Source organism: Rhinolophus sinicus, chromosome 18, assembly GCF_057876585.1.
Source record: "Rhinolophus sinicus isolate RSI-liver-muscle chromosome 18, RSI-T2T, whole genome shotgun sequence".
NCBI classification, from domain to species: domain Eukaryota; kingdom Metazoa; phylum Chordata; class Mammalia; order Chiroptera; family Rhinolophidae; genus Rhinolophus; species Rhinolophus sinicus.
The window spans coordinates 16859158-16873535 of record NC_142518.1 but is presented as its reverse complement, the minus strand read 5'-3'; the positions used below and the strand labels follow the sequence as shown (position 1 = coordinate 16873535).

The 14378-nt window shown below is 40.3% G+C and overlaps 1 protein-coding gene across 2 annotated transcripts in view; it reads right to left on the bottom strand.

The window, feature by feature from the left end:
• Positions 1–13272: 13272 nt before the first annotated feature.
• The window catches only part of PDK3 (pyruvate dehydrogenase kinase 3), a 61638-nt gene continuing 60532 nt past the window's right edge, over positions 13273–14378 (bottom strand). The window contains exon 12 of one of the 2 annotated variants that reach the window (XM_019757052.3): positions 13273–13979. In XM_019757052.3, the coding sequence (XP_019612611.1) occupies positions 13949–13979 (31 nt within the window). In that variant the 3' untranslated portion in view covers positions 13273–13948. The remainder of the gene's footprint in view (positions 13980–14378) is intronic. The other variant, XM_019757053.3, reaches the window with a different exon arrangement.

Below are 14378 nucleotides of genomic sequence, written 5' to 3'. Positions count from 1 at the left end.
AATGCTAAATGGAGAAGCCTGACCATATCACCCCTGAGCTAGGCGTGAACACGAAGGCCCTGGGCAAGCTACCAAAGTCATAAGGCATCAGATCACACTTTCCTTGAAGGCCTTAACAGCTGTGGGGCTTTGCCTGCTACGCAGAAATGCCCCCATTCGGACAGAGCTGTTTTATGGATGAGATGGGCATTCAAGCCTCACTCTAGATTTTTTTTATTGCAGGGTGGCTGAGAGGCCTCTCTCACCTGAACAATGGGGCATTATTTGCCCTCATAAACTGTTATTTTGTTGTCCATTGAAGGCCTAGGAAAGAGTTTTCATATAGAAGTTCTGTTCCAATTATTGTGCTAAGGTGACAACAATCATCTCTAATGGCAGAAATGATTACACTATTATATTAAACAGTTATAAGGAACTGTGGAAAGCTTCCGCATCCATCACTGTTGCTGAAATCATTACCATGTTTGAGGACTGGCAAATTCTGTTTGCACAGGGAATGCCAGTGAATACGAGTAGCATTAGCTTAGCTTAGAGTTTCTTGCACAAAAGGAAACAGCAAGGCTGCTTAGTTGCCCCAGATCCAAATCAAGGCCTTTTCTCTCTTTTAAGAATTTTCCAATTATCTGTTAAACAGAACATCAATAAAAGAGCAAGAATGCTGGGCGTGCTCTGTGCCAGGGAGACAGGTTTTGCTACTACTAGCATTCTAGCTGTTCTCAAAGGCTGGTCTGTAGTTTGGACTTTAATCAGTGGTTTTCCACCCTGTCACACGTTAGAAGCTCCTAGGGAACTCTTTAAAAAAAATACTGCCCAGAGACACAGTCTGATGGAATGGATCTGAAATGGGGCCCAGGACTCAGAGATTCTGATGTGGCCAGTTTGAGACCCTCTGGGCTGTAGTTAATATTTCAACTCACGGAACAAAGTGAGCCTCTGAGAGAACTGGATTCAAAGAGGTTGACAATCAATGCCTTTTACTGCAAAGATAAGAATTGATCTGCCATGCAGCTATGACAGGAAAAGGTCTAAATATCATTTTGTTATTTTCTTTTCCCAAGACAGACTATTATGTTGATGAAGGTGTCATCAAAGGGCAAAGGGCAAAGGATTCATTTAAGACCAACATTTAGAAATGACAAGGGTATTGTTAAGTACCCAGCTGAATCAATGACGGTGAAAATGGGTGCTCAACATTAATAAAAGAAAAAGCTTCAATAGCGTGTAATAGTTGTATATAGCTGCAGTTTCCAATATGATAGCCACTAGTCACAGATGACTATTTAAATTTAAATTAACACAAATTAAAAATTCAGTTCCTCAGTTGAAGTGGCCACATTTTAAGTGTTCAGGTGGCTAGTGGCAACCATACTAGACAGCACAGCTAGAGAACATTATCATCAGCACAGAGTTCTAGTGGTGAATGGTGGTCTCCAAAAACCCTTCCTACCCCCTACATGACGCCTTATGATTTACTCTTGTGATCAAAGAGTACATCTCAATGTAATTATGAGGCAAACATCTGCAAATATCAGCAGATAGTTTGTAAATATGTATTATCGAGTCACTGGAAAGAATTTGAAATGAAGGCCAAGGAAATAGAAACATATACTGAAGTGCTTTACGCAACCACACTCTTGAGTTGGAGGGTCTCTTTGTGAGGCTAAACTGTAGTTACTTTATGAATTTCAAAACAGGTCAGGAGTAGCTGCTCCAAGAATGCTATTCCCCAATTGTAAATGATGTGTTGGCACAGTGGCTGACTCTTGGTAAAATACAGATGGATAATTTTAAAATTCTAACTAAAACCACTGTTACTTTCAAGAATCACTGGGTTTGTATTCTTTAGGCCAAATATATCGCAACATGAAAGCAGCTGATTAGTAATTGCTTCTCATTTTAGGTTTTAAAGAGTGCCATAAAATATCAGACCTGGAAAGAACCTCAGAACCACGTAGTCTAACTCCCTCATTTTATCAATGTGGAAACTAAGGTGCAGTTAACAGGTAGCTGGTAGCAGAATCAAGGCAAATGTGCTGGTTTGCTGATATTAACATTCCCCAAGAATTATTCAAACCCAAGTTTCTTGCCTTAAATTTTCTGTTTGGATTTTTAGTGATAAATACACAAAATAGCCGGTATGCGGCTCTCAAATTTTAGAAAAGACCCATGCACCGTTGAATGCTTAGTAAAAGAATAAGAATAACACATTGGAAAAATAACATGAAGACTACATCTCAGGAAGTACATAACTGCAACCAAATGTCTGTGGAGGCACTGCCTTCTCAGGGCTGCACCCGGTCCTCAGAAGAGATCATGGAATCAATAGCCCTTTAGTTGAAAATTTCCAGTTGTTTATCTTCTGCATATTCCATATAGCAGTTCCCAACTTACACTTTTTGAAGAATTCCCCTAGGGCATTTGTTAAAATACAGATTCCTAGGACTCCACTGCTGAGAATCGCAATCAGTAGAGCTGAGGCAGAGCCCAGGACTCGGCATGTAACCAGCACTTCAGGTAATTCTGGTGCGGGTGGTCATGGCCAGGCAAGCCCAATTTGCCCAGGGCAGTCTGGTTTACACCAGACTGGTTACAGATCAAAAAATGCTCTGCCAAAGGTGTCCTGGCTTGGAAAATATATTATACGGTTCTCTTTCTCCCATCCATGAACCCTGTTTTGAAAAATACCGCTGTAACAGCTTACTGTTAAGCAGCTCCTTTATTTTGCCAATAGGATGTTCCCCCCAAAAGGTGAGCTCAATGATCCCACTACAAAGGATCCCAATAAGCTATTTTCCCTTCGATCGATCTTAACAATTTAAGTATTTAGTCCATTCCCAGCAACTTACAAAGGTGCTTGGTGCTGTTCACATATTGAATTTCAGAAACCGAGCAAGTAGAAGGCGAAGCTTACAGGTGAGAGGGATGAGACAACTTGACCAGAACTCAGGAAAGGACCACACTGAAGCACAGTGAATCACAACTACCATTTTATTGTTTGATGATTGTGGTACAGAATTGTCCACATGCTCCTGGACTAATTTGGCGATGACACACACCACAGATGGCTCCGCAACTTATGGGGGAACATTATCTGAGCCGCACACTTCTCTGGTCATGTTTTTCCAACAATCACAACAACAGAACGCTTTTCTCCACAGAATGTGGAGCAACAAGTTACCTGAAACCAAAACCATCCTTCACTCATGACTGTGTGTACCAGCCAAGCCACAGAACAGCACAGAGCACGATGGGGCCGGGCTTCACTCCACCAACCACAGGACAGCTCATGAACATTGGACACGCACGGACATTTATCACTGTACGTGGGCTGACAGATGCACATAGCGAACCAGGTCAGATTTGGACTTATGGGTCCAAACTTGTGATGAACTTGTATTTCATATGTAAGTTAATATTCTTGTCAAATCAGCTATTGTTCCCAGTTTAGATACTGCTTTTACGAGTTAAGGAGTTATGATGAAAAATTGGCCAAGCAAGTAACTTTAAACATAGCGTTAGGTATGTTCACAATGGTATATTTTACTCTGTGTTGACTTTTCTTATTTGGTTCAAGCATTTAAGTGTTCACAACTTGTATTTTAAATCTGGGAAATATTTCAGTTGCCAGCACTTGTATACTTTTGTGAGGATGTAAACTCAGAGCAACAGATGGCGTGATGTGTATGTAAACCTGAAGCAGGAATTACAACCTCTGGAGACTGTGACACCAAGAGCTCTGCAGCGATCGGGGTTAGCCAGAATGCTCAAGTGGTATGTTCCATTCTTCTTAAAACTGTGTCACGTTATACACAACGGACTCAAGCACAACTCTGGTTTTTAATCAGTTCTAGTGCAGCGCAGCATGAGAAGAGAGCATAATTGTCACAACGAACATAACAGAAACAAAGGCGGAGGCAATCTAACTCGATTCTTCCAACACTGAATAGAGTCAACTTATATTTTTTTCAATACTCAATACTTGATATTTTCTAGGTAAACATTGCCTTGGCTGTATACTCAGAGTCAAGATACATTGAGTTTGGTCTAGTCTAAAAAAGAATTTTAAGTATATGCACTATTGGTCAAATTCACATGCCAGCTGTAACAGGAACTTTTAAAAGTGAGAAGAAACTGAAGGACTTTATATGATGTTTTCTCCAGTAAGTTACACAAGCAGCTAGAGAAAAGGGGAGCAGATACAGGATCTTGGCAAGCCCCTTCTATTTTACCTTTTGGGCTGGTTACAACAGCGAGGCAAAATCTGCCTCCTGCCAGCACTTGGCAAGCGAGGCTGCGAGGCCTGCGATTCAGCCTGGTCCCTCTTCCATGGCAGGCGGTCTCCAGTGGTTTCAGATCCCTATCATTATAGGCTTTTGCTGTAATTATTCTAAAACATTTCTTCTAATTAAACATGCGGGATAGTAACCGCAGCAGTTTTCTAGATAAAAGCATAAGCCAGTTCTAAATGTAAATGTAGTGTCTTTTAAAATACTGATTGAGGTTTCCCAGGGTTATACAAGTTCAAATGACAAAAAGAAAATGAAATTTATAAGAAAGGGGTGTCATGATATATTATAAACAACAATATAACATTTTATACACATCCTACCTGTTTTGGCAAACTCTGCTTGCCATATTACATTTAGCATGGGTAAATGGCGAATGACTTTGCCTTCTAGTCAGATTCAACTTTTGCAATGGCCTTTTTAATGCCTCGCATATATGAAGAGCTGAAATGGAGTTACAACTGAATGTTAAGATTCTTTTCATTTTCTGTCAAAAAGAATCTCAAGGTAAGAATATTTAAAAGATTAAGTAGTTCTGTTATTAATATGTATTCCATTTTAAGTTTGCTATTTTCAACCAATTTGGAAGGCAAACATGAATTGAACAGCTGCTAAACTGGTCATAAGTGCCAGAGTTAGACATTTCTTTCCTTTGCTAACTGTAGGGCAAACATATTGCTTAGAATATGTATGATCACTGATATTCATGCCATTTTACCCCATTTGCAAAAGTTATGCACAGAATTCAAATTAGCAGGCCCCTTTTAGGTTGGCAAAAGTTAGACTCAGTTAATAGAATGTTCTTGTAAGTGAAATTTTATTATCCCAAAAAGATTCAATGCCAATGGAAAACAGAATCCTCACTGAAAAGCCAAGAAGCAAAATTACCAAAGAAAATCAAATTGTAGGTTTTTTCTCCTTTTGAAAATCTCAGATAAGCATGAGAAAGAGAGCTTTGTACACCTATGAAACACAGCACATTTGGGTGTCATTTATCATGAAAAAGCCCAAAGCACTTAAAATCTGAGTGGTGATAAGGGCAAGGCTCAAGTTTCTTGGGTAATCTTGTGTTCCTGAGATGACAACAGTTTTGAAACTCTAGCTCTAGAAATTTAGACAAGAACTATCAAATCTGAACACATCATGACAGAGTTTCAGAAATTTCCACGGGGATTCTTATCAAAGGCTATTCCCTGAGACATGCAAGGGCAGTGAACAGGTAATTCTTTGAGTACAAAAAAATATAACATACGAAAATCAATTTGATCTCTTTACTTGTCCCTTTAAAGAAATTGCTAAAATAAAAAGATTTTTCATTATAATCTAAACTCTTAGGTTTTTCCTTTCTTTAAAAATTTCATTTCATTTATTGAAAGGCCAGGCACGGTGGGATGCTTTCACATACGTTCTCTTTCTTTTACATACATTCTCTCTCCTACTACTTCTCTTAAAAGATTACTCATTTAAAGATACAGAAATAAAAAAATACAGTTCTTACAATTGAAACCAAACTTAGTGGACTCCTAAAATAATTAGTTGCAATTTAAAGAATACAGCTGTAATTCTTCCCTTTTGGAAATTAAGCAAACTTAATGGAATCGTAAAATGATTAGAACTTTTAAAGAATGCAATTGCAATTCTGTACTTTTGGAAAATATGTGGGAAAAAAAAAACCTAAAATACCTCTCTATGTAAATTAAAGCTCAAGCCACGGTATTCAAAATTTAAATGATTTTTACATAATCTACTATACTTTGTGTTTTTTTAGTAATTAACCTTCCTGAGGCTGATTTTGTTCTCCTTGGTGTTTGCTTAACTAAAGTGCTTAATAAAATTTCTACAGAATATATTAGCGTCTCCAAAGAATATTATTCTGAACTACAATCTGACAAAAATCGAACTACATTTAATTATGCTTGATTAATCCGAATGTCAGTGAGAGATTTATAGAACAGAGAAATCTTTTCAGGTTAAATTCATACTCTTTTCAACTGTAAGCTTCCTGGCTCCAGTATTTCCACAAATCTACTCAAGTCTCTAACACTGAAGAAAAAGATCCCAATAGTCCAAACCGGACCATGGGACCCCACACATCAAGCTCTGATACTTAAGATTTTCAAGAGAGATGCAGACTCCACACAAGATGGTAAATTACCACTCCAAATCAGGAAGTGCACTGCCCCTGCAGAGGCGCAGTCGGGAAGTCAAATACCGCTAAAGATTTATGAACACTGTGAGGATATTAATGCAAGAAAGGGTGGCCTTTCTTTTAATGCAGGCACTAAACTGTATCAGACATTTGTTTGGGGACTTTCAGTAGTGATGCCCTAAGGTGCTTTTATTTAAATGCAAATAAGTCCATTTAAAGGGTGACAAATTGGCCCTACCTATGGGAATAATTAAACGCATCCTAGCATCCTATCTCTGTCTGTCACTCAACTCTACCCTCCACAGGTGACCAGACAGGCAGGTGTCAGAGAATTGAAAAGTGTCCACCATGGCTTTGCTGTTCCCTCCAGGACTGCCATGGAGAGCCGCCTGTGTCACAACACAAATAGCAGCCCATGTCCCTGTGTTAGAGACAGATGGAGGGAGAAACAAAGGTTTCTCAAGGATTCCGTGACCACAGTATTGACATTTTATTTGCTTCATTTTGGGGGGTGAACACGGCTAACGCCAACCTGTGGACTTGAGAGGGAAGCCTTCTCGGATAATCCTTCCCGCACCTCGAACACCAGTTTGGAAGTGACAAGCAGCTATTTTAACTCCAGCATCATCATCCAGGATGCTGCTGTAAATGGGAAGCCTTTATTTCAGTAATGATTTCTGAAGTCCTAGAAAGACACATCTGGAACCCGCTGTAATTGAATTTGTTATGAGGACCCAGCAGCCACACCATTCAATGACATTTGATTGTAAAAGCTGGCTCCTCTCACCTGACCACGGTTCCCTGTGGGTCAGCGAGACAATGAGCTGCAGCGGGCTCAGTCCACTGTCTACTTGAAACTGTAGAGCAGGGGTGTCAAAACTGCGGCCCGCGGGCCAACTGCAGCCCGCAATCCATTGTTAATTGGCCCACAGCAAATTCCAAAAATATACTTAGTTTACTTAAATAAACCAGGTGAGGCAATATGTACTTCACCTCGAGTGAGTGGCCCGGCTGTTTGTGTATTTTACCACATATGGCCCTTGGTAAAAAACATTGAAAAAAGTTTGGACACCCCTGCTGTAGAGCCATAGACAGGGCATGGGAGACAGGCTCCAAATCCAGGTGAAGAGATACAAAGGTGAAAGAAGTCAGGAATCACCAACACTTCCTTATGTACGGAACACACCTGTCCATGATGAAAACATTTACAGGGTTGGTGCCCCGCACCTCGCCCCCTGTATGCCCCTTCACTTTTCTCTGCAGCACATATCTCCCCAGTGTACGGAAACTTTCCTTGTTTTGTGTCTCATCTGTCTTTCCTACTAGAACGTGAGGTCCATGAGGCAGGGACTTCTGTCTGCTTTGCTCACGGCCACATGCCCAGCACTTAGCGGTTTCTAGCACAGCACTGATGCTCACTGTTATTTACATGGAGGAATGAACATGGCTTTCCTTGACACAACTCCTATCTACCACTTCCACGTCCTTCATCCCTTACATGCAGGCACATATTCAATTCTGCGTTTCACACCAGGACGGAACCAGGGCAAGGAGTCTGAAGCTAGCGGGAGGCACTGCAAGAGTGGTGTACGGAGCCAGGCGGTCATTCACGCGCCTTGGTCATTATGCTAGGACTGGAGGTGAGAAACTCTGCCCAGGAATACATGGGACACTGAGGAAAGGAGGCTTTAATCCTACAAACAGGCCAGAGAACCCCCAACCCGTGATCCAACTGTCACTTTTGAAACATTACCTTGTGTGCTTCTACAGTAGGTCTCACACCTACAAACCATCTCAGTGTACATGCATGAATAACAGAAATAATCCTGATGAGGACTTAACTCTTTTCTATTTCTCAATAAACCAGATTCTTAAATGGGTTGATTGAAAAGACAGGTAAGAAAACCTGTGTCAGAGTAAAGCTCTCATAAGGGTGTTACCACCCTCAGTGGGACAGCTCGACTAGGAGCCTGTTAATAAAAAATTGTTTATGCTTCTCTTGATAACTCTGATTATGTGCTAGTTTGAAATATCCTATCATGTTTAATTAACTAATAAAATTGTTGATGGCTGATAACTTTTTACGTTCATTAAAATGTCACATGTCTCTTACTTTCAAACCAGAAGGTACTGATATCTAATTGATGGAATAAAAACCTGACTTAAAAGTTATCTTTCCACATAGAATAAATAAAAGTCCTGCATTGATCAAGTTATTAATGGTTCCTTCCTGCTAGTGATATTGGGTCCTTCTGTTTACTAACACAGATTATGATTATGAAGGGCATTATCTTCAAAGTTAATGTTGAAGCACCTAGGCCACTGGGAAAGATGGTGGAATAAATGCAAGTTTCTGTAAGTGCCCCTGCCCTTCAATACACACCGCATCCAAAAACTGAAAGAGAAGCAGTCTATAATGAAACTAATAAAATCCACCACCCCATACGGAGGACTCCAGGGGAGTGTCTCACAGAAACAATGAAACCAGAGACTAATTAAAAGAGGATTCTTGTATTTGCGAAGCAGGCCACAGTTGCTGGGCTGTTCATGAGAGTGTTTCAAAGGACTCCACCAACCGTTTCTTCTTAACTTGGCGAAACAAGGACAGGTGGCAATCAGGAGAGGCTGAGTGTACACTACGTGGGCCTGTTTCCAGAAGCAAACCTAAGATGGGAGGTTGAGATCTCAGGTGCACTATTTGTGTGCAGAGGAGACAAACAGTAACTCAGGAGCCAGTCATACAAATGCTGACTACATAAGTCTTCAATGTCATCAACAGTTTGACTTCAAGCAAAACAATGCATGTAACAAAACCAATTTTACCCTAGGCTAAGTGCTATAAACAAGTTAGGTTCCTACAGCATCTCATCAACGTTATAATGAAACAACATCGAACAAAATGACATTATGGGGACATCTAGGGGAAATGGGGAAAGTCAGAGGGAATCTTTCTCTGCCAATGGGACCTGGCCGCCCCAGGGCAGAGATTCCACAACGTCTACGGAAGGCACTCAGAGACAACATGTCCCAAGGAGGCTCTGCTTCATTCCTTATTCCACCATACTCAGAGAGCAGAATGAAAAACAAAAACAGCCTCACCATTACAATCCATCAAGACCTAGCCTTACAGTTCAAGCGCTAAGGGGATCATTCAAATGCTTCTCAGTTGAAAAAGGAAGAGTCGAAGAGGATTTATCCAAACTCCAATTGAACAGACAGAACTGGTCCTATGCAAAGACAAATAATAAGCAGAAAAGGCCATTATGATACTTGTGCAACAATAAAAAAGGAAAACAACACAGAAGAAAAGCAATGAAGAAGCAAAAGACAAATACTCTGGAAACAATGATTTCAGAAAACCACGAAAATACAGACAATATAGGTCAGCTTCCAAAGAAATGAAATAAGGAGCCAAAGACGACAACATGATGAGAGAAAAAAGCTGGCAGAGCTAAGGAAAGAAACAGACAAAAAATAAAACTGTAACAGAAATGAAAGCCACATTGCAAGCATCAAGGCCAAGGACCACCACTATGCAAAACGGGATCAGTGACACGGAAGGGTAAGAGGTGAGAAAGAAATCACACAGCAGGAAGAAAGACAAGGAGATGACAGCGATCGAAGGAAAGATAAATGTGAAGGACAGATAAGAGAGAGCCAATACTGGGATAAAGTGTTGAAGAAGAGAACAAATAAACTGGTAAGAAATGCAGTAAGGCCCACATGTCAATATCTACTGTTCACTGCAAACCAGAAAAAGCCAACAGACAACTGTCAACTCTGAGATACACACGAAATGAAGTTACTGAATTCAAGGATAAACAAGAAATCCCAAGTATTCAGGGCAAACAAGCAGGTCATCTACCAAAGGGGAAGAAAGATCTGTCTGGACCCAGCCCTCTCAGCACCTCCAGACACTAAAAGACTAAAAGTGAGGTGTGCAAAGAACTGAGGGACAAAGGATGTGACCCAAGAATCGGAGAGCCAGCCAAGTTACTGAGCATAAGGAATGGCGACAGAGGTGCATTTGTAAATATGCAAGAAAATCCAAATGAAATTGTAACCCAGGCTAGCAAAAGATAAAAGCATCAACTCTCGAATGTGGAGTCTTTGTACAAAAGGGCTGGCAGTGAGCACTGAGTTCATTCAAACATAGAATTAAGTCTAAATAACTCCAGTAATTACCTACAGCTATACACTTTAAGTTGCCTGTCTTCCTGGGTAAAAGTTGCCAAATCCATTCAATTATCTCCTCTAATTAACCATGCCAAAATGAAAACACACAAAGGATAACCTCTCCTGAATGGAATTCTCTGGCACTACAGAAAAACTGTGATTTATCTCTTACCCTTGAGGGTTGCTATACCCAAGAAATTCCTCAAAAGAGACAGCGCTAATTCCTGGTGCACTGTCGAGAGCACAGGCCTAGGAGCAACAAGACCCAACTACCCACTTTGGTTCTTCCAGTCACTCACCATGCTGCCTTGGCAAGCCTCTGCACTGCTTTGGGACTCAGATGAAAAACAGATAATACCTGCACGGTCCACCTCACAGCATGGTAGGGCTCAAATGGGATGCTGTATGTGAAAGTTCTTTGGAATCTATAAGCAAGGCTATAATATCATGTCACTTGGTGGGATGGAAAGAACCCACTCTATTAAGGAGTCATAAAATATTCAGAGACAAAGAAAGGATCAGAAGGCTCCTGTGGGTCCATCCCTACTTCCTTCCTTAAATTTCTCTAGTCATCACTTCACACTATGAAAAGGAAATTCAGTGCCTCTACAGCTCCTGACCGGAATGATTTTTAATATGGAAATAAAGTGCAAGAACTTGGAAGAGGGGTGGGGGGCTCTAGAAGAGGGTAAACGGGGTCTAATATATGGTGATGGAAAGAGAACTGACTCTGGGTGGTGAACACATAACGTTAAGATATAGATAATGTAGTACAGAACTGTACACCTGAAATCTACGTAACTTTACTAACAATTGTCACCGCAATAAACTTTAATCTAAAAACAAAAAGAATTTGGAAAGATGTTGCCTACCACCCAAGGTAAATGTCTCTCAATTTTCATTCCTTGATTTATTTTATTAAGCATCTACTATGTGCCAGGCACTGTTCCAAATAGACAGTCTCTAGATACTTAAAATAGAATCAAGCAAATGAAAAGCAAACACAGAGGACCTGGGAGAACTACATTAATTTTACTGAAAAGGGGTCAATGTCTATTTATATTACAACTTATATGAAGAAATGTGACCATTTGCTCAGAGACAAACCCATCAAACAGCCAGAGGGATGTACCTCAATTCAGAGAATCATGTAGAGCCGACAAAAAGGAGAAATGAATACTTGGGGGCATTAAACTGAGAATGCCAGATGTTCCTGAACTGTTCTATGGTTGCTTTGGGAGCAAAATTAAATTCTTAATGCAGAAAACAAAGAAGAGGCAAGACTGTACTGCTGTCAGATGGATATGAGTATACTAGAAAGTATGTTAGTAAAGGACTGCAATTAAGTCACTAAAACACTGAAAGAAATCTTGCCTTTGGGAAAAAGATCTGTAGAGGGAGGAAGGTGAGAGGATTTTCCCACACCGTATTTCACATTTTCAATCTTTACACAGAGCTTGTCGTGACGGTATAACGATCACTGGGCAATCCTCACCTACACAGTGAAATATTGCCAGAACAAAGCAGGAGGAAACACTTCCGGAATCTGCTTTCATTCCTCTACAGTGTATCATACTTGGAAGTGTAAAGGAGTATGGTTGGAAACAGAGGCCTAGAAGACACTGATATGTTATCTAATGTTTAGAAGGAAGCCAGGGTCTTTAAACGTAAAGAACCATTATTTTTACATCTTTTACACTGCAAGGAAATAATCTTCTGGAACAGCCCTGTCCCCAAGACACTGACTCAGTCTCCATATGGACCATTTTGTCACCCCTACCTTGGAAGTACACTGGCTTTTCTTTTACTTGACTGCTAATGAGTTCTCTGACGAGATCCTTCTAAGGATAGATGAGATGAGCTCTTTCTAAAGACGAAAGGAACTACCACATAATGAAAGCAAAGAAAATCAGATTCAGTGGAACTAAGAGAAACAGAGCTGCCAGCAACCCACACGCAGCTGGTCAGGGCACAACTCCTCCCCAGGGAAAACTCCCCACTGTGACAGCAGTGGGGACGGCTGCACTGATACTAGCGAATGACTCAAGGAGGAAGAATACTTCACAAGTTACAACCTTTAAATTCGTGCATTCAATACTTCAAACTTGGATGGAAACACTGATATGGACGTTAAAAGAGGGCAGAAGTCAAAGTAGGTGATATACATGAAAAATTACAGTGAAGACGAACACATCCCATGGAGCTGTAGAAGTTGCAGGTTATAATCAGGACTGTCAGACAGCTTCTGCTTCTCAGGGTACATACAATGGCTCCTCTTTCCTCACCGCAAGTCCTCTGCCAATTCCAACTTTCAGCAAAAAGCCAAGGATTGTGAAAATCAGATCTGCAATTCTAAAACTGGCTAAAATTCATGAAAATGAAAATTATGAAGATCTAGGGCACTTTCCAAAATAAACTAGAAAGCACTTTTCCCTTCGGTAGTCTATTTTACAACTAGTGAAGCACATCACACGAGGACTTTCAATTCCTTAGAAAAGTACAAAGGAACAGAATATGACAAAGGTACAGTGTTACATTAGTAAAATGTTTACATAAGCATAAAAACTCCACTTCCCACTCTTTACAAATGTGATAGTGACCAGAAGGTAGTTTTTCACTTAAGATCTTTGAGACCAACCAGCTAAGTGAAAAATTCCAAGACAACTTTTGGAATGCTTTAATCAACAGAATGGAACTATACAAATGAATTTTAAAATAAAACCAATGCATCAAAGAGTAAGATCTAATGCGCAAGTACCCACACCTCACAATAAGAATACGACCGATCAGATGGAAAAAGGTAAATGTCGCAATTAGAGAGTGAAGAGGGATGCATATGACAGAGGAAGGGCCCTGGGACTGAATTATCAAGACACACTCAGCTGATGTCTTCAACTTCCAGATTCCCAGGCCCTAGTCAGTGGTTTGGGACAACCATGGTATTTGGTCACAAAGTGCAACCGTAGAGATCTGCTGTATCTGCAATGGGGAGGGAGCTTAAAATCCTGAGGACGTTGTAGACACTCGACTCTATGATAATGAGAGAGGTATGAGGACACAGCGCTAAGGAGGCTCTGTGCTCTCTCATGACCGGCGCCAACCAAATCACAGCAACTTACTATGAAAAAGTATTCAAGTTACTACTTTAGTGAAAGATCTGAAGTAGCTACAGGAAGGTTTCTCTGTGAAAGGTCCAAGCGGTAGAGAGAAAATACACATTTCAAGCACTGGAATAACGATGGTGCCACGCTCAGAGTTGATAGAGGAAAGGAGCTCTTTCTGGTTGACTTGCGGAAGATGATCTTTCTTCACAGAGAGGACCAAAGCATTCAGTTCTCTAGAAAGTTCTATTAGTCTTGATCTTGTCTCTACAAAGAAAATAACGAGAATATCCATAGTGAGCTTATGAGTACAACCTTCTCTATTTAACCAAGACTTTCTCAAAGCATTTAATTATAGTGATAATTGAAACACCCTTGCCTTATCTCCAAATTATTCTCTATGGTTACTACAGAAAAAGGAATACCATGTAATTACTTATATATACTTTCAAACAGTTCTTTACTCTCAGTTAAAAACCTGATTAGAAATGAGGAATGACTGCTAATGGGTCTTCTTTCTGGGGTGATGAAAATGTTCTAAAATTAGATAGTGCTGAGGGTCACACAACTCTGTGAATATACTAAAAACCACTGAATGGTACACTTTAAAAGGGTGAATTTTATGGTATGTGAATTATATCTCAATAAAATTTGTTAGAAATCTAA